This window comes from Ahaetulla prasina, chromosome 2 (assembly GCF_028640845.1).
Source record: "Ahaetulla prasina isolate Xishuangbanna chromosome 2, ASM2864084v1, whole genome shotgun sequence".
NCBI lineage: Eukaryota > Metazoa > Chordata > Lepidosauria > Squamata > Colubridae > Ahaetulla > Ahaetulla prasina.
Window position 1 is genome coordinate 205,808,127 of NC_080540.1, and position 21,157 is coordinate 205,829,283.

Consider the following 21,157-nt stretch of genomic DNA (forward strand, 5'->3'; position numbering starts at 1 on the left):
GTATATAAAGTGTCTCCGTTCATCTGTTTTAAATCCTCTAATTAACTTTTTGGGTCGTGGTACTGGTGTTTTTAACACTGGAAAATAATTTCTCCCTGTCCATTTTTCCCACACTGTGCATGACTGTAAACCAAATCCATCCCTCATTGGTCACCTTTTTCCAAATCGAAGACTAACAAACATTCCACCCTTTTACTGAAGAGAAGTGTTATGAATCCCCTAATCATTTTGATAGTATTCCTTTTCATCTTTTCCCGTTTCATTATATATTTTTTTCATTGTGGTGATAGAACTGTACCTACATATGCAGTGCACGCTGTAGATGTTTTTTCTAGTGAAATGTAGAAAGCTTAGACTCCATCCAGGTGCAGCTGAATTTAGGTATGTTTTTTTTATTCCAGCATGCTTCATTTTACAATTATGTGAATTAAAGTGCATTTGCCATTTAGCTAACCATTTCCCCAGTTTAATGAAACCCTTCTAGAACTCTTTTTCTAGACACTCTTGCTTTTTTTACCACTCTGAATAGTTTAGTATCACCCACAAATTTAGGTAGTTCACCCTAAATCAAAAACTGTCATGGATAAGTTAAAAACTCAACTCTTTTGACAGACTTAACTTATTATCCTCCATTTAGAAATGTGTCCATTTTACTGTATTCTTTGCTCTTCTAAAGTCAGTTTCAAAGAAGGCAGAAACTGTTGACAAGGAATTTTGTGAAAAGCCTTTTGAAAATCCAAGTACACTATACAGTTCATCCTGTTGAAAACTCTTAATAGGTTGATGAAGCAGGATTTGTCCTTGCCAACTCTTTAACGAGGCTTATTCCTCCATATGCATCGGTTGTTCATTTTGTAAAAAAAAAAAAAAATTACACCCATTTGCAGAAAAAAGATGTTAAACTAATTGGCCTATAATCTGCAGGATGTCCTCTAACCTGTTACTTTACATATAATTGCTCAAATTTTGAGTTTTTAACTAACTCTCATCATTATGCAGTGCAATCTCTCAAATTGTCCAATAATATTTTCTCTTGTTACTGCAGTTCAGATATTTGGTTGTTTTCTCCTTGAAAAAAGTCAGTCCAGATTCAGGTATCTATCTGCTGTTTAACCTCTGTGCTTCCTTATTTTTTTATTATATTTGTCCACGTGGATGCCATACTCATTTCTTTTAGAATGTGCAAGTCATAGAATTTGCTAGTTTCTGCTATGCTTTTTATAAATTAAAATTTAGCCGCTTCTGTACATGCATCCATAAATACAGAGACAAATAATTCATTCAGCTTCTTGGTAATTACCGTGTCTTCTCTGAGGATACATTTCCTTCCTTTATCATTTAATGTCTGACTGCCTTCCTAGTTTTGTTTTTGGGTGTTTTTTTTTTTTTCTTCAAATATTTCTAAAGATGATCTTATCTCCCCCTTCCCTTTTTTTGGTCATGTATCTTTCAAATGCTTCCTCTTCTTTCTCCTTATCACATTGCACATTTTCTGCCAGAATATCTTCTCCAAGCCAATGGAATGGTAGATAAAGTATGTAAAGGTTTGAACTTGTCTGTCCAACTGCCAGTCCACAGCATAACTTTCCAGAAGATGAACAGAATAGCTTAAAATGTGCTATGGTGAAAAAAAAAATACAGCAGAAAAAAACATTCCCTTGAAAATGACCTGGATCCAGCTAGAGATATGGAGAAATACACCCTCTCCCCCACCAAAAAAAAAAATCCTACTTGGGAGTTGGGTAGCTGCTTCCTCCTCCAGATCGGAAATTCTATAGTCTATCCCAAAGGAAACATATAGAGAAATATGCAGTGTTGCAATCCTAGAGACAGCAGACACACACACACACACACACACACACACACACACACACACACACACACACACACGATATCTTGTAACATGGAATAAATTCCTATGGCCACTGCTGTTGAAGGAATTGGAAAAAATTTCAGAAGCCAGTCCTTGCATGTGTCTCCTATCAATTTCTCCTTTGTTTGTTTCTCTTTTTTTTTTGGTCTCTAAATTTTCATAGCTTCCTGCACAATGCTAGCAAGACTGGCCTGTTCCTAGATTTGGCTGACATATTCTGCGGATTATTTTCTAGATTTCTGGTTTCTAGTTGACATTACAGAGAAATTTGGTTTTCTTAACTTTTTCTTTTGGTTTCATTTTTGAGAGGTTCCCCTCTTTTGTAGGTACCATAACTCTGTTTGAGCCTGCTGGCAATTTCCCATTTGTTTGTATGCTAAATATACAGTAGCATTACTATTATCGTATCCTGTTATTTGTGCAATGATTAGATCTTGCAACCAGGGGTGGGTTCTACTTACCTTTACTACCGGTTTGCAACGGGAGGGCACGCATAAAGCAAGCGTGCACACGTGCGTTTCTGTACATGTGCAGATTGTCCATGACAACGTCTGGGTCAGTGGGCAGAACCTCCCGCCGGGTTTACTACTGGTTTGCAAGAACCGGACCGAACCGGGAGCAACCCTCCACTGCTTGCAGTAGATCATGGTCACTACTTAAGATTAAGACTAAGGTTGCTTCTCCTTGGTCAGTTCTGAGGTCATTTGTTCTAAGACAGAATTATTTAGGATATATAGAAATCATGACTTGAAAACATAGCCAGTCTGTGTGAAGGATTTTATCATTATTACAAGAATGTCTCTTTTTGCATGGCTTCCTTATTTATATAAATATCTCAAAATTGTCTTGAGTATTTTGATACCATACTTATGAATCTATCTCTAAATCTACTTTACACTTGAGATCAGAGAATTGCCGGACTAGTTCATTGAACTTTTTCCCCCTCAGAAATGCTATCTCCAAGGAATAAATATAAGACTGCAGTTAGAAAACCATCGCTATGAAGTTTGTTTTAACATTGCCTACTTTGCTAAGAAGGGGAGAAGATGCAATTGCTTTCACCAAAAGTATTTATACAACTACTACTTTAAAGCTTTAAGACTATAAAATCAGTCCAGCACTGATTACAATAATAAGAATATTGTAGGCACCTATGAAATGTAAAACAGGGATGCGGTGGCTCAGTGGCTAGGACTCAGTGGCTCAGTCAAAAGGTCGGCAGTTCAGCAGTTCGAACCCGTAGTGCCACGTAACGGGGTGAGCTCCCATTACTTGTCCAAGCTTCTGCCAATCTAGCAGTTCAAAAGCACCTTAAAAATGCAAGTAGAAAAATAGGGGCCACCTTTGGTGGGAAGGTTACAGCGTTCTGTGCGCCTTTGGCGTTTAGTCATGCTGGCCACATGACCAGGAAGACGTTTTCGGACAGCGCTGGCTCTTCAGCTTTGAAACGGAGATGAGCACCGCTCCCTAGAGTCGGGAATGACTAACACATATGTGCGAGGGGAACCTTTACCTTTACCTTTATGAAATGTAAAGCAGAGAGCTTAGCCATGAAGCAACCCTGCCTGAATTTCTGTGGGCAAAATCCAGATAGACAGAGCCTGCTATGAGTAGAATCATTCTCTGTATTCAGCTTATCTTCCGGTTATCCAGTTATCTTTCCCCACAACTATACTACTCCACGTTGAGGGACATGTCTTCTATTCAATTCTATTTTCTGTTCAATTCTATTTTCACCAAAGCCTGGGGTCTAGAATGCAGTGCTGTTAAGTACACTGATAATTCTCAGAAAGTAGCAGGGAAGAAGTCATAGGCTGGATGTGGTCTTGATCCAGACAAGATGGTTTAGGGCAGCGGTTCTCAACCTGTGGGTTGGGACCCCGTTGGGGGTTGAATGACGATTTGCCAGGGGTCGCCTAAGACCATCGGAAATATGGGAAGTATACTTGCGAGTCGAAGGATCGCGCTCCAATGGTTGACTCCACAAGCCAGCTGCAGGCTCTTCAAATCGCTAGCCGAATTCGGCTTCAGGCGCGATGAATTAAAAAAGAGAGAAATCTCTGCTCTGATGTCTCCCTCTCAAGCCAGCTGCAATCACTCCCAATCGCTAGCCTAATCTGGCTTCAGGCGCGATAAACTTAATAGGGGAGGAGTCTCCGCTTTAATGCCTCCGTCCTCAAGGCAATCGCAAGCAGTTCAGATCGCTAGCCAATACGGCTTCAGGCACGATAAATTCAAAAAAACAGTTTGCCGCTTTTTTCCCCCTTCTGCGGTTGGGGTCGCCACATCGTGGGGAATTGTATTAAAGGGGTCGCAGCACTATAAAGGTTGAGAACCACTGGTTTAGGGGTTTTAGTAGTAACTAATCTAGGGATAGATGGTTAGCTTTTTAACCAAGTTCCACTCATCCTAAGGGGGTCAAATTGCAGTTCTTTTTCTGCTGGAAGGGCAGTGTTTCTTTTAGCAACAGCTGCTGTTCTTTCTCAGTCTGCAGAACCAGTGACAAGTGCCTTTCATTTGGCTACAGAGCCAATTTCATCTGGTAGGGAAGGTGCTGGATTAGAAGCCGTGAGACTGTGAGTTCTAATTCTGCCTTAGGCACAGCCTGGTGACTCTCAGTCCTAGAAGAAAGTACTAGCAAGCCACTTCTGAAAATGCTGTCAAGAAAAGTGCAGGGGCTTGTCATCAGGAATCAGAATTGACTTGATGGATCATAAGCGATTAGTACCAGATCCTGATTAGGAAATTGGATCAAACCACAGTTACTAATTCAGTTATAATTGAGAATGTGTTCCTTTTATTTCTAGTGAATTCTCAAAGAGGCTAACAAAATTGAAATATAAAATATTAAAATATTAATATAGTTTCACTTTATATTGCATTAGTATCAATTTAATGTTTTAATATGGAGAGATGTATCTTTACAAACTTTTTTTTCTGAACACCCAGAAAATGAGGGCCAAACACAATTCCCACAGAAGCTCTTCAAGAGAAGTACTACACAGCCTCTGCTGCGTACCAGGTCTCTCAGAAGAGGTACATCTTCAGAAAGAGCTCTCTTGAGCTAAGTGGCTGACTAAGTTCACAGTGGGAGAGATTGGCCTTGAGCCACTTGGAAGGTTAATACTGTAGCAACTTCTTAAATTGTGCTTGGTAAACAAATGTGAAAAATCCAGATCGTTCAGTACAGACATTAAGTGTCCCCACCCCCACCCCCATTTTTTTTTTTTGGCATTAATCCCTGGTAGAACCACCAAAGCTATCATCTGAGTGCACGGTGGAAACAAGACCGTAAGCCTAGTTTTAAGGCTTATGAAATCAGACCATCACCTTTGAACAAGTCTTTTTTGTGGATTGCTTTCGGAGTTTAGTGTTAAGCTGCTCCTATATGTCAGTGATTTTGTTTCAAGGGGCTTTTGGTGGGGAGTCTGCAAGGAAAAGATTATTGGAACAGTACAGTCTTCCTTTGGACCCACTTTATCGATGGACAGCATGGAGATCATTTTTACATAAGGAATAACAATCTTCAATCAATCATATTGGTGAAATATGTATGTACTGTAAATTTCACTTTGGGATAAGAATTGCAACGGGTGGTGAAGATGATCTGTCCTTCAATACTGAATATCATTCCAAGGCCTGCGTTTTTTTAGTAGTCAGGTTTTATTTTTGCCATCCACCAGCATCTTGCTTTGTAGTGATGGAGATGGAGAAGGTCCAACTTCAAAACAATATTAAGAACAATTGAGAATAAGACTTTACCAAATAAGCAGAGTTCAGCAGGAAAATTTAAGAAGGGGAATCTTTAATCTCAAATCTCTTTTCCTTCTAAATTGACGGCTAGTGCTTAGCTAACTTCAGAAGAGAGCAAGAAAAAAAAACGCCATCCTATTTGGTGGTGCCTTAATAAACTGAAGTGAAGACGAATGCCCGTGGTTATATAGGCATGACTTAGAATACTTGTGTCATATTAGCGTACTAGTTAGATGCTCATGCTTCACTACAAAACTATGTGCTCAGGCTTGATAAATTGACACTTACAGCCTGAAATTCAATGTAGAATGTGTAACTCCGTAGCATCAGAGTGTGTTAATATAATGCAACTGGCAGTTGGAACGGGGGAGGGGGAGTAGAATGTCCCAGCCTGCAGGATCCATCAGTATTCATTTGGCTAGCATCCGGTCAGTGTATGAGAGAATTGAGGGGTGTTTGGAAACTCAAACAGTATTTGCTGTGTGAGCAAGGAGACAGGAAGGAGGCTGGGTGTGGCTTAGCTCAACTGTTATGTATTAAAGCTGCTTCCTGCTTTGAAAGTAAAACTGAAAGTGAAACTCCTCTCCTTGTGTTTTGCATTTGGAACAGATTTCTTTTCAGGTGGGGAGGGGGAGTAGAACTCCTTAGCATCAGAACGTGTTAATAATAATATAGGAAATACTAATGCTCTGATGATCATTTTGAAAAATCCTTTCTTAGTGAGCTCTTAGAAGCCAAGAGGAACATAGGTGGCAAATTTCAAGTTTGTAGGCTTTACGGTTCTGGAGATTTTGTGATTACGGCGTGAGTTTGCTTTGAAATAAAAATGAGTACATATTTGCAATAAGTCATCTTCATTTAACGACTCCACAATCCCTTGTAGGATGGAGTCTGGGCAACTGAATGAAGCTAGCAGAATGTTTTACTGGCAGGATGCCCTTCCTGTTGCCAATACGGAGTTTTGTTCAGCAGATATATTGTCTTTGTGCCGAGAGAGAGAAATATCTGCCTCTACCTAGGATTGCACTCACAGCCTCCTGATTGTGAGGCAAGAGTTCCACCTCTAGGCCACCATATTACTCCATATATTTGCAACAAGTGCAAGAGCATAATTTTGTTTGAAGAAAATATGTGAAGATTTGATCAATGAATTGCCATATTTTAGCTTATACCATCAATTATTCCTCCCTGCTAATCCATTTGGGGAACAAATTGTATTGTCAAGAGCAGCTACAACTGTATCAGCATGACTTTGAAGCTCTAGGAAGAGGATTCAAAAACTGGGTACCCCGGAGATGTTTTCATACTTTCAGTCTATGAAAAAAGCTAGAAAGGGGGAAAAAAGAATACTGCCGGAATATGACTAGCTTTGGAAATTATGCAGATGGGAGCCATCTGGTTACTGGTACTATGGTCTGAATTATTTGGATGATGGATTGCTGGCACAAAATGGATTGCATCTCACCAAACCCTTTACTATAGACCTCCAATAAAGATTTGAAGGAAATGGGAATGCTGCTATGATGGGACCTATTAAACCACTCAGTGAAATATAATTCAGAACATAAAAGTTAATGTTCTTGGTACATTAATGCTCAGAGTGTGGAAGATACACAAGATGAACATAATTCTTACTATAGGAAATATGATTCCATAGGTATAGGAGTCCTGATGGGATAAGTACCATGATTGCAGCTGAAGGACACAATTTGATCAAAGAAACAGTAGCAATAGAAAGGAAGGAAGAGGAGTTAAAAGTATCTATTCCTACTCAGAAATTTAAAAAGAACTTGATGATGGAGATAGTCTCGAATTATGATCACAACTGGGACCTGAATTTCTGTTGCTAAGAAAAGTGGTTGTTAATTGAGTCTCACCCAATTTTATGATTTTTTTTGCTTTGGTTGTTAAGTGAATTACTGCAGTTAAGTGAATCATGCAGTCATTAAGTGAATTCAGCTTTGCTTATCAGAAGCTGGCTGGGAAGATTGCAAATGGCAACCACATAATCCTGGGACACTGCAACTTTAGTAAATATATGCCAGTTGCCAAGTGCCCAAATTTTGATCATTGCACTGGGGAATGCTGCAATGGTTGTAAGTGTGAGGATTGGTTGTAAGTTTGTTTTTTCAGTGCTGTTGTAACTTCCAGAGGTTGCTAAACAAATGGTTGTATGTTCAGGATTAAGAGAGACTGGCCCAGTCACCCAGCTGGTTAATAAATAAATAATTAAGAAAAGTCTGAATGATTCCTTGTTTGACTCATGTATGAGAGTTCTTGTGTCACTAGACAATTGTGAAGAGTTGGGCAGAGAAGAAGAAGAAGATTGACAGAATACTGGTGAGGAAATATTTATTGGGATCTTGGAATGCTAGGGGACAATCACTTAAATATGAGCCAGCAGCTGCCAGAAAAGCCAACACAGTCCTAAGCTGCATTAACAGAGGGATAACATAAAGATCATGTGAAGTGTTAATACCACTTCATAATCCTTGTTAACCTAACTTGGAATACTGCATCCAGTTTTGATTGTCACGTTATAAAAGGGATGTTGAGACTCTAGAAATTTCTAGAGTATAGAGCAACAAAGATAATTAGGGGACTGGAGGCTAAAAAAGAATGGTTGCTGGAATTGGGTATGTCTAGTTTAATGAAAAGAAGGACTAGGGATAACATGATAGTAGTGTTCCAATATTTAAAGGGTTGCCATAAAGAAGAGGAAGTCAACCTATTCTCTAAAGCACCAAGGCAGGATAAGAAGCAATGGATGGAAACTAACCAAGGAGAGAAGCAAACTAGAACTAAGGAGAAATTTCCTGACACTTAGAACAATTAATCAATAGAACAACTTGCCTCCGGAAGTTGTGAATTCTCCAACACCGAAAGTTTTAAAGAAGAGATTGGACAACCATTTGTCTGAAATGATATAGGGCTCCCTGCCTAAGCAGGGGGTTGGACTAGGAAACCTCCAAGGTCCCTTCCAACTCTTGTCATTCTGTACTCTGTGAATTTACTTTGAATCAGTATAAATCTTCAGGGCCAATTAAATTGCAACCTAAAGTACTAAAGAAACTTGCTGCTGGACTAGAAAATCCCTTGATGCATTATAAGAAACTAGAGAATGGGTGAAATGCCAGCTGATAGGAGAAGAGGAAATAGTCTCCGTTAATATCTTCAAAAGAAGAAAAAAACAACCAGTGATCTACACACTACTTGTCCAGACTCACCATATTTTATTTTTATATTGGGTAACCATTTTTTTTTATTATTCAAAAAGTTTTACAGAAAATTCCCCCCCCTTCCCCCCCCTCCCCCTCCCTTCACAACCCCCCTCCCCTCCCCCGACTTCCCGGAACGAGCACAAGGTAAAGTTTAAAATAAAACAAACATATGCTAAAAAATTTTCGTCCCAACTTAATTATACCCCTACAATTCTCATCAGTTCCTAACTTCCCCCGAAAACAATCAAAAATAATACATCATAATCATTCAAAAGCAGTCTGATAACTCTTAGTCTGATATCTACTTTGAATATAGTCAATCCATTTTTTCCATTCCTTTAAGTATCTTTCTTGCATATTGTCTTTCAAAAAGGCTGATATTTTCGCATCTCAATTGGGTAACCATTTTAAATGAGAGAATGCCTTAGACATTTGGCATGACAATTAACTGGATCACTATAGCTGGCTTAGGAATTGTACTTGAAGCCTGCTTAGCAATGCTTCCTCATCAAGTGAGGAGGCCACAAGGTTCACCATTGGGCCTTATATTCCTTGTTACTATTATATGATTTGGTTAAAGAGGTGGAAGGAAAGCTAATAAGTTCTGTAGGTGATACAAAATTGGATAAGATGACTCATGCTTCCAAAATAAAATTAATAAATGAGCTGAGTTAGAGAAACTGGAAGAAAACAAGAACATGAAATTTAAGAAGTGCATTCACAGCTGCTTTGCTGTGCTTTCCTCCAGTTCGATGTTGATGTAAACTACACCACACACAGCCCTTCACTGGCATTTGGGACAGGGCATGCTGTGCTGCTGTCTGCAGAGTTGGTATGTGAGATGGCATCTAGTGAGGAAGTGGATCCCCAGGAGGGAGGGGGTGTAGTCCAGGGGAGGAACAGGCAACTCAGCTCAGATATCCTATATGGAAGAGAGAGGGTGAAGATAGCCCTTCCCTAATAGTTCTCAGAGTATACTGTGTATGCAGAGATAGTAGAGTCCTCAGTCTGGCAAGGTCTTTTGTCTACAGGTGAAACAATCAGTTTGGAAGAATTGCCACATCTCATTCTTGGGTTTTAGCCTGATAATAAGTAACATGCTGTAAGAGCAATAATTCATAGTTTTCCCTGACTGAAATTTTTAAAATGACTAATATTGGGAAAACTCGCTACCAGTTGCCAATCAAAATGCAAATCAGAGTGGCAAGGTAAGGTCTGAATACTCTATTCAATCAAGTTCTTTTATTACCGCCCCCAAAGGACTAATGATCCATCACCCTAACAACTGTTCTCTTAATTGCAACATAATAGTTGCTTGGATTTGTGCAGTCCAGAAGCCCATATGGTTTTTTAAAGAGTCAGAGTTCAAGAAAGGGATTCTGATGTTCATGAGAGATATTGGGCATATCTGCACAGTTTCTCCAGAACAGATTGTTAATCTGCCAACTAGCTGATCTAGTGATTATTAGATTTTATTTATTCTCCATAGCACCCAAGGGCAGGACAAGAAGCACATCAGAGGTAGATTCAACTGGGAAATAAGGAGGAATTTCCTGACAGTGAGAACGATTAATCAGTGGGATAGCTTGTTTCCTAGAGCTGTGGGTTTTCCATTATTGAAGGTTTTCAAGAAAAGATTAGACAATCATTTGTCCAAGATGATGTAAGAGCTCCTTGGGCAGGTTATTGGACTGAAACAGGGTCTAAAAAGGATGGTTATCCAAAAATCTTATCTGAAACTAAGTTCAGTGAAGAAGGATTGAAGGATCTGGATTGAATGTACAGCACTGAAAAGACTGAGGGGAAAATATTGTACTGTGGTCTTATTTATATTACTATATTCTATTGAATTTCAAATCTCAATGATTCTGAGCAGCTTACAATTAAAAGAAAAAAATTTAAGTAAATGAAAAAGCAACTGCAGCTGTCTGGAAGGCCAACTCTAATGGATTTAAGTCACAGGAAGAAATATCCTAATGGAAGGTTAATAGTAAGAACAATTTTAACAGTAGAAGCTGTTCCCAGAGAAATGGTAGACTCCCATCTCTTTGGATGAGAGGCGGGAGAGCCAGTGGTCACAGATACTTGATTTTCAATTCTTGTTCAGAGCTGGGAGTTGGATTCAGTGTCTAAATGGCTCCTTCTAACTTTTACAGGAGTGATATTAATGTGCTGTGAGAAACCCATTCGTAGCACACAGGGCATACTGCTTGAGTTGCAGCATCCAGCTTGGCCTCGCAGAAGCTAAATTGAGAACATTAAATTGCTTCCACTTTTATTTCTGCCATAGGAAGTCAGAGCTGTAACTGGCTGGCCAGCCACGGCCTACTGCTGGAAGAGGTAAATGAACTCACGGTGGGCATTTTAAGGTCTCCTTGCCCTGCCTGTCTGACTTCCTGACGAGCTTTTTTGTGGAAATGATTATTTTGAAAACAGGGCTGTGACTTCCAGTGTGATAAAAGCAGCAGGGGCATCGAAGCACTTAGGCACCCTGCTTCCATGGCACTATCCTTGGTAATAAAGAATGACAAGAGAGAAATGGAGAAATTCAAGCAGATTTGTTGCCAGAAATAAGCTTTGCTCAGGTAGAGGAAGAAGACAGTATGTTTGGGCGTATGAGCTAAATCCTTCAGCTATGATGAAAATTATAATTTCTGTCAGTTTAATTCACCACAGATGTGGGGTTTTTTTCTGTTTTAAAAATATATGCTGGCCAAGAAAAAAACAGCTTTAAATATTTACTAGCAGCAATGTAAAGCTGATAAAAAAAAATAAATATTTATAAAGAGCTCATTTTGCTGCAGTGTTATGGAATCAAGACATTGTTTTATGGATTTTCTTTTTTGTTGTGTTTTTTTTTACTTGCAATATTTTTGGTATGCCTGTCTGTGCTATTTGATGTAGATGGCTTAGAGTTGCAGTTATGTGAGTTGGGCAGCTTTATGTTGTTGTTAGTTGCGAAGTTGTGTCTGACCCATCGCGACCCCATGGACAACGTTCCTTCAGGCCTTCCTGTCCTCTACCATCTTCTGGAGTCCATTTAAACTCATGCCTACTGCTTCAGTGACTCCATCCAGCCACCTTGTTCTGTGTCGTCCCTTTCTTCTTTTGCCATATACATATACATACACATATACATACATACATATGTATGTGTGTATGTATGTATATATACTGTAATACTAATAAACACAACAAATTTAATAGGATTTTAAAAAGGATTTTATCTTATGCAGATACAGAACACAGCAGTTTAGTGCTGACTTAAATGCAATTCTAAACCATGGATGTGAACCTTGTTGTTTAAGATGTGGCAGAGCCACAGAACTTAGCATGGTTCAACATAGATTGGGACTGCTGGATGTTAGTTCCCTATTCCTACTCCAAAGCATGGCATGATGAAGTAAATAGAAACCAAACTCAACACCATATATAATCACTGAGACAGATTGCACACTTCTGATGTAAAAAAAAAGTCTAGGATATCTCAGCAAGTGAGTCCTCCTGTATATTTTAAGACAGTGGCCCCCAATCTTTTGGGCACCAAGAACTGGTTCCGTGGAGAAAGGTTTTTCCGTGGACCAGAGGGGGCGTGGTTTTGTGTCCTGTGGATGGGACTTCACTTGTTTGCGCGGCTTAGTTGCTGGCGTGCTGTGAACCGATGCCAATCCACCGGGAGTTGGAGACTCCTGTTTTAAGATATCTCTTTCTAGTTCCTACGTATCTGGAAAACCTGATTAGTGCCACAAGAAGCAGGCCTTTTAGCACATCTGCTTCCAAGTGATTCATTTACCTCCTTATCTTAATCTGCAAGAGAAGATTCCATAACTAAGTTACTTTATCATTCCTTTAGGATTTTTTTTTACTGTTTCTATTTTTAATCTATGTTTTTAATTATTAAATTTAATTCTATCTTTAAGAGTATTCTATTGCCTGGTGTAGTATAGGAGTCTCACAAGTAGTATGCATATTATCTAATACTCTACATTTTAATAGAAGGTTTAAAAAAAACCTGAAGAGAAATTAAAACAACTCCAGTGTATTATTAGAAGAGAGATCCATGCTGAATTTCCTTTCTTCTTCTTTTATTTCTTAATAGTATAGCATAAGAGAACCAAGAGTCTTAGATGGTAATAACGTATCTTCTTGGGCATTAAGTGTTATTGAGATCAGTTGGGCTTAACTCCTTGCTGCATTAAAAATTCAACAAACATATTTTGAATTGCCAACCAACTAATGAGCATTGGTCCCTATAAACAAGTTAACCGATTAAATGTCTGAAAGAAGCCCTGTTAATGAGCCTTAGTGTTAACAGTAATGATGAGTGAATATGTATTTTGAGAATAGAGAATTGAAAAATACACCTTGCCTTTTGTATGTTCCTTTTTTTTTCCAGTCCCGTGAAAGTAAGTTTGATAGGAGCAGTGCTCTTCACAATGCAGTGCAACTTTTATCTTCCAATAACAAAGCACAATCTCATGTTACTTTACACCATGTTTTTGGTGGTCACAAAGGTAAGCTTTTCTGGGTTATGGTTTCTACAGATGTGTGTTCAACATGTTTTTATCATGTTAAATAATAACATCTATTAGGCACATTCATATGGCAGATACGATAGTTTGAACATTAAATAATAATACTAATATGATCCTTTCCAGATTTAATTATATATGTCGGCCTTTTTCAGTCTGGTACCCTCCAGATGTGTTGTACTATAGCTGTCATCATTCTGGTTCACATATATTTTCCACATCTGTCTTCTATCAGGATTTAAAGAATAAAAGGGAAACCAGTCAGGAACATGTGAGAAAATCATCACTTCCATAACTGAGACAATTTAGCATTCTAAGGAGTGGTTCACAGATGTATTGTATGATTATTGCAGAGTATTTCTGTTCACTGCCAAACCAACTATATTTTCTCCTAATGACAATTCATGTGATTGCTCATATCTTGGCTTAGTATTTATGAGCACAACTGGGATCCCAATGACAATATCTGCTATGGATTTGGCTAGCTTTTCAATATGTATGAACAGTGTCCATCTGTAAATATACTTTACTTTTGTATTGGCCCATATTATAATGATTGACCACTTGACCACCAGCCAAACTTGGACAGAATCCATTTAACCCATATTTCCTTTTGCCAGAATCAGTTTTTCCCCCTACAGTTATTTATCTTCTTTTCCTTGGAAAGGCAGAACTAATAGGGAAATATTTAAAATTCCTCCCTGGGAAGAAAAACCTTCAAGATCAGAATGTATCATTAGCATGTCTGCCTCTTCATTCATTCCACCAGCTCAACAGAACGTTGAAAAGAAATTATATCAAGGGATTCAGAACACTGTCTATCAGCAGGATAAATTTTAGAAAACCAAACAGAATGGGCCCCAATTTAGTATGGAGGAAGAAAGATTACTTTTGAAAAGATGACTTGAGAATTCAGGGAAAATTATTTCAGAATTAATTTGCCCAATGAATCATTATGGGAGAGGTAAGTGGGCAGTGGCTCAAAAAGTTGCTGACTGCTTTAATCTAGACCTTTCTTTTGTCTGTTTCCTAAACAAGTGATCCAGAGTGAAATGTATTCAATCTGCTTTCCAGGGTGCACATACACCCAAATACAAACTTGTATACAACACAAGGGGAGAGCAAAGACATGCAACTCCCATAGTACTTTGTTACACAGGAGAAAATATAGTCTCCTCCTATGGTTAGTGAAGCTAAAAAGTTGGGAAAGAATTCCAGAACCGTGCTCATGTGTACTTTCCCACCTTGTTTATTAATAGCAAACTGCTGAATTTCAAGAAAAGTGGGGATAAAAGTATTATAATAAATACACAGGTCACTTCAATTGGTCCAAAGATTTGCACTGAGTTGTCAGAAAACTATTATTTAGGCCAGTGGTGAAATCTGAACCAGTTTGCTATTGGTTCGCTGGCGGTGCATGCAGTTTGCACCAAATGCATGCTGTGCACGCATGCACAGTACATGCCAAAAGGCGGCTTTGGAAGGTAAGTAGAACAGCGTGGTGGTGGTGGTGGTGGTAACAGCTGTGGCATCCGATCTTGGGAACCTTTTTAAAAACTTTTTAAAAGCATTTTTTACTACCGGTTCAGGCGAGTAGGTAGTAAAAAACGCTTTTAAAAAGTAATAAAAAAGTTCCAACGATTACAGCTGTGCTGCATGATCGTCGGAACCTTTTTTTTCTTTTTTAAAGCATTTTTTTACTACCTATTCGCCTGAACTGGTAGTGTAAAAAAATGCTTTAAAAAAGTAAAAAAAAAGAGGTTCCGATGATCGCACGGCACAGCTGTGATCTTGGGAACATTTTTTTTACCTTTCTAAAGCATTTTTTTTTACTACCAGTTCGGGCAAATTGGTAGTAAAAAAATGCTTTAAAAAAGTAAAAAAAATGTTCGGATAATCACGTGACACAGCTGTGATCGTTGGAACCTTTTTATTACTTTTTTAAAACATTTTTTACTACCAATTCGCCTGAACTGGTATTAAAAAATGCTACTGGTTTACCAGTAGTAAAAAAATGTAAAAAAAAAAAAGTTTTGCAGATCAGCTGAGCAACGCGTGATCATCGGATTTTTTTTTTTTTTTTACTTTAAAGCATTCTCTGGAACCGGTAGTAAAAAAAAGGCTTAAAAAGTAAAAAATAAATAAAAAGTTCCGATGATCACGCGTTGCTCAGCTGATCGGCAGAACTTTTTTTTTTTTTACATTTTTTTACTACTGGTAAACCAGTAACATTTTTTACTACCAGTTCAGGAGAACCGGCCAGAACCAGTAGCATTTCATCCCTGATTTAGGTTGAGTTTATCCAGTTTTAGGTAAAGAGCTGATGCACTTGCTGTGTGTTTTCTTGCAGATAAACATGATGGTGACAGGATGCACAACTTCTCCATTTGCTTCCCTAGAGGAAACACTGGCTCGCCTCCTTTTTGGCCAGAAGCCATCTGATTCACACACTGTGGATGAGAGCAAAGGACCGTTAAATGGCATCTCCGCAGCCTGTGACTGTCTTCTTGGTAGAGAGAAGAGTGAGGCAGTCCAAAAGAAACAAGCAAAGAAAACTGAATGAGAACCTCAAAAGTGCTGAGGACAGCCAAAATGGCTTGTTTGTGTGTGCCCATAAAAATGTATTTCTCTTTCCCAATGATGTGAAATGACAGTTGCGCATGAGGTAACTTCTGTGACAAGAGGATAGCTGCACTGATCCTTCAGAGAAATTTTCAGGGCAAACAACAGTTCAGTGAAGCTCTTATATTGCCCATGAACTGCTCCTATTGTTTACTGCAACAGTTCCCATCCTGTTGTCATTTGGACATTTTAGGATAACAGTTCCCATACTTTCTAGCCACCACAGCTCTAAGGGTACCAGATTAGAGAAAGCTTGACTTATTCCTACCCTATGGTCTGTGTACCTTCCGAAGTTGGCTATGTTTTTAAAACTAAAATTCATAGTTGAATAAGATGCATCATGTCAATTTTTTTTCTAATTAAATTTATTCAGTTTAGATGGCCGACCATTTCACTATAGTGACTGGGAAGCTAAATACATTTAAAATCAAAATACAAACAACACAAAGCATCATAGAACATCAAAGAATGATAAAGATACTGTGATCAAATACTGTGAGTTTACTCATTTTTATTGTTTTTTTTATTTAAGAAAATAATGCCTGACATAAAAACTTGTCAAAGTATTTTCTCTTTTTTTTTCTCATAATGGCAATACGTAAGAACCAGATTTTAGAGTATGGTTCATCCAAAGTTGGGCACTTTTAAATAGCAATGGGAGAGGCTTCACAATATGTATGTTTGGTCTGTATGTTTCTTATTGCTTCCTTATGACTGAACTGGTATTTTCTTCTTTGACAAAAAATATGCTCTTTCAATCTTTCAATTTACAAATATTTTTATTTAGGGTTTGTGGGATGTATACTTTTTCTGATATCGGCACCTGTTAATTTTAGATATACTAAATGACCTGATTTGAAAGCACAAATTCTTAGTGCTCAGAGTTTGCATCACAAGCTAATTTATATATATTTCCACCAATTTTTCATACTAAATTTTAAGATTTTTGGACATGAAACGATTTGTAGATTTTTTGCAGGGCAATGAAATCTTTTGAGACCAAAATTCATATGCAATGTAATTTTGAGCCACTCTTTATGCATAATTTTGAAAACGAGTATTATTTGGAATTTTATCAGAGATTAAAAAAGACAAGACAGGGATTACAGCTCACCTGCCATGAAGGTTGGTGAGAATTGCAGGGAAATCTCCTTTTCCCTAATCACCTAACAGCCTATAATGCACAGTCAGTGGCCTATCCTAGTCTCAATCAAGCTGCCTCCATTTCTTTGGTTAATATTTTTCATAAACATTTTGAGGCTAACATTTGTAATCTGTCTTTTATAAACTAAAAATTTTTATCCAGTCAAAAATGAAGCAGAAAACAGGGATTTAAAAAAAAAAAAAGAATAACAACTATTTGTCATATCATTTAGGGCAGTTTTCATTCTAGATCTTCTGTTGCAGAAGATTAGAACAAGAATGTCCAAAAAGTGTATTAAAATGTCCTTGTAGCATTATTTTGAACTTGATTCGTACTGTACATATTTGGAAAATACTTGAGTTGACACCAGCAGCCAATATGCTTCAGATGTTTTGAGAGGGTTTTTTTTAATGCATGCTGGTAAAATCACTGATGTCTCTTGTATGATTGGGCTGAACAAATGTCTTGAAGCTTTTTAGTCCAAGATTTTTTTGTGAAATGCTTTTGATACTCTTGTCAACAGTCTCACAGTAATTAAAGTGTAAGCTTTATAGCATACATAAATGTGAAAATATATTTAAAAATTACTGCAAAATACTTAAAAGATGGTATGCCTTGCATTTGAATTCAGCATTTTAAAAACCTGCTATTAAACAATGGAAACAGTTTGGCTCTCAGTGTGCTAATCATATGATCAGCAAATACATGGACAATGAAAAGTTTAGTGGCTAACACATTCTGCTTCTTCACCCAGAAAAGCCTATGTTCTTTCTCTACAGGACCTGAAGCACATTTCGTCCCATTTAAAATATTTGCATTTGCTTATTTTTAATTGAAATGGCAATTAAACCTTGAAAAACCTAATCAAATTTGGATCTGTTTTATACATGGATGAGAGACTACCAGGGCTTATAATAGGCTGTGAGAATAATCTTGAGAGACAGGGGGAAGAGCTACAATTTGGACAACAGTACTTCAGTAGGTTTGCTTTTGATTTCCTGGCCTGGCCTACTTTGTAGGGCTATTGATCAGAGTAAAGCTTGGTAAGTCATTCTGTCTTGCTGGGGGGGGGGGGGGAGAAGGAGGAGAACCTCCCTGGCAGCCTCTACATGAGTATGTCCCTGAAATCACCAGAAGCTGAAGAAGACTTTAGCTATCATTTTTGCATAGTGCAACATTTCAGTTAGCCTAGACTATGAGAAGTATAGGACTGAATTCTCTTTGACTCTGACCAGTTTGATTGCTCTGAACATTTATTCAGCACCCAATGGTACATTGGTCAAACCACTGCCATCTAACCACAAGGCATCTGTTTTTAGATGTGGAATAAGAATGGTGACGGAGAGAGATTTCTGCCATACCTTCTCCAGTTCTGGTTTATTGATGGGGAAGGCAACATTGATATCCACCAGTAAACATTTGATTAATCCCTAGAATCTGAAGAAGGCAAAAGATCTATATTATGCCCTATATTTTTATGTTTTTGACACTGACCCCTTCACTAAATAATCTTTTTTCATAATTTCATGCATGAGTGAAGCTCAACCGACGGATATTAAGGACAAGCTGAATAATAAATATTATTAAATTTTCTCTTTGTGACTTCTAAACAACAGATGCTAGATTAAGAATTCTGGATTTACTGCAAGCAAGGAAGAAATGCATAGATATATAATTTGGTGACCTGTTTTTCCATGTGATTTCCAATTTTCCATTTCATTTCAAAATCACCTCATGTATAAATGAAACAGTACTTTATATTGGTATTTAGCACTGTTTGCATTAACATTTGATAGGCCACATTTTACTTTGCCCATCATAATTGGTGTCGTTTTGCTAAATAATTGAATGAAAGCCTATTCCATGTACAGTAAAGGGGATTTTAAAGACCAAAGATCTGTTTATCCCTGGATTACTTAATTTTTTTTAAAAATAAAAGGCCATGAGGCAGTTATACATGTCAATAGATATTGAATAAAAGCAAGGGGAAAGTCAGTTTTGAATGCTTATTCTTTATTTTAGAAGTTTTCATGTCTGTGCAATGCTTCTCTGCCTTTAGGCTACTGCATTTTTTTCTCTCCTGCTAGTATAAGAAATCATGGTCCTGGGAGTGGGAAAAGAGGGCCTTTGATTGGAACAGTCAATCTCAGTGAGCTTGAATACCAGGGCAGAAACTTTGAATTGTTCTGAATGTCCTGAGGGAAGAAAAAGATTACTTTTAAGGAGTAATGCTCACACCACCCTGTTGAACTGAACAGCTGGGATGCTGTAATCTGGACTTCACTTGTGTCAGACTGCTTTTCCTTCATTCCTAGCACTACCGTATAGTATTAAAGTACCCATTTTTTATCTCCATTTATGAGACAGCTACTTAAGCACTTGACTTTGCTCTTTTGGGGTCAGCTGTGAGTCTTAAACTTGAGATCAGAGGTATCCACATTGGCAACTTTAAGATTTATGGACTCCCAACTCCCAGAATTCCTCAGCCAGGATGGGGAATTCTGGAAGTTGAAGTTCACAAGCTTAAAGTTGCCAAAGTTGGGACACTCCTGCTTTTGATGATGCTTTGCTTTCATACTTCTTTAAAAAGAATAAATGTCTGTTTCAATCCGCCTGCCTTATTCCTTATTTATGCCACTGTAGGTACTTTTATGAGGCTGACTGAGGCAGCAGACTTTTAAGGAGTATGCTTGCTTATTGTGTGTTTCAACAAAATATTCCACTGTTGTAAAGGTGCCATTTCCATCAAAATCTCTCAGACCATCTTTGTTTTTAAAATATTACAAGGCTCATGTCAAGCAGTCAAAGAGTTTTATACAGACCTGCAAGCTCACCAGTTTGTTCCCTCTCGCCATACGAGATGTAAAAGGCCAGCTTCTGAGAAGAGAGTGTGGCTGCTAGGTTTCTTTTAGCTGACTATTTATGCAGTTTTTGCAGAACTGAGCCTAATATAATAATTCCTTTTCCCAGAAGGAATTCCCCCAGTGTGAAATTTTCTTTGCACAAGTACACAAAAAAAACCAATTCCTATTATATTCTTTTATCCTTTAACATCTTTTTAACCAAGTAATCAAATGGGGAGATCCACTTTGGTGTGGTTAAAGGCAACCTAGGAAGCAGGCAAGGACAAATCAGTTCTGAAATGTTGCCCAGGAAACTGTCCCATAATATCATCATGAGTCTGACTCAAAGGTACATGCATAGAGACAATTGTACGGTAATGGACTTTCTTAAGCTTTGGTTCTCTGGAGCAGGGGTCTCCAACCTTGGCAATTTTAAGACTTGTGGACTTCAACTCCCAGAATTCCTCAGCCAGAATTCCTCAGCGTCGCTGGCTGAGGAATTCTGGGAGTTGAAGTCCACAAGTCTTAAAGTTGCCAAGGTTGGAGACCCCTGCTCTGGAGCACATTGCTTACTCAGTTGGGTTCCACCACTAATGTATAGAGTAAGACAGGATTTCTCAACTTCGGCAACTCTTTAAGATATGTAGCCTTAACACATTTAAAATTCTGGGAGTTGAAGTCCACACATTTTAGAGCTGTCGCGGTTGAGAAACACAGGTAGAATAAGGGTGAAAGTGTTAGATTAGGAGATATATATCTAGGGTTTTGAAAGTAGTTACTGTTTGGTTCCAAAGGACACATAGTGCATATGTGCATCAAACCATTCTCGAAATATGGGATTGTAGCTTTTTTTTGCACCTACAATCATCCAATAAATATTGGCCTCCCCACTTTCCGTGTCAATGTTCTTCCAAGTAGAAGCAGAGTTGTTACTTCTGGGATACACCTGTCAATCCAGCAATTGTTGCTGAACTTTAGGTATTCAAGGATTTTGGAGTGCACGAGTGATACCCACTTGTTTGGATGCAGGGTGAAAAGCAGGCTGTACTTTACTGGATGCCAACCTAATGCCCTTCCCGTGGTTCAAACCCTGTATGGCCTTTTTGCTGCTTTTACACATTTGATGTTTTTTTTTACTCCAATTCCAATATAAATAATATTCTTCCAAA

General features: G+C 38.2%; 1 protein-coding gene and 1 long non-coding RNA gene across 3 annotated transcripts in view; one reads left to right on the top strand and one right to left on the bottom strand.

The window, feature by feature from the left end:
* The window catches only part of TMEM38B (transmembrane protein 38B), a 40,465-nt gene extending 22,653 nt beyond the window's left edge, over window positions 1-17,812 (top strand). For both annotated transcript variants that reach the window (XM_058169405.1, XM_058169404.1), the window contains exons 5-6: window positions 13,244-13,361; window positions 15,730-17,812. In XM_058169405.1, coding sequence (XP_058025388.1) covers window positions 13,244-13,361; window positions 15,730-15,942 — 331 coding nt within the window. In that variant the 3' untranslated portion in view covers window positions 15,943-17,812. The remainder of the gene's footprint in view (window positions 1-13,243; window positions 13,362-15,729) is intronic.
* Window positions 1-21,157, bottom strand: part of LOC131191359 (uncharacterized) — a 43,813-nt gene that overhangs the window by 14,514 nt on the left and 8,142 nt on the right. The gene's annotated exons all lie outside the window — the stretch shown is intronic.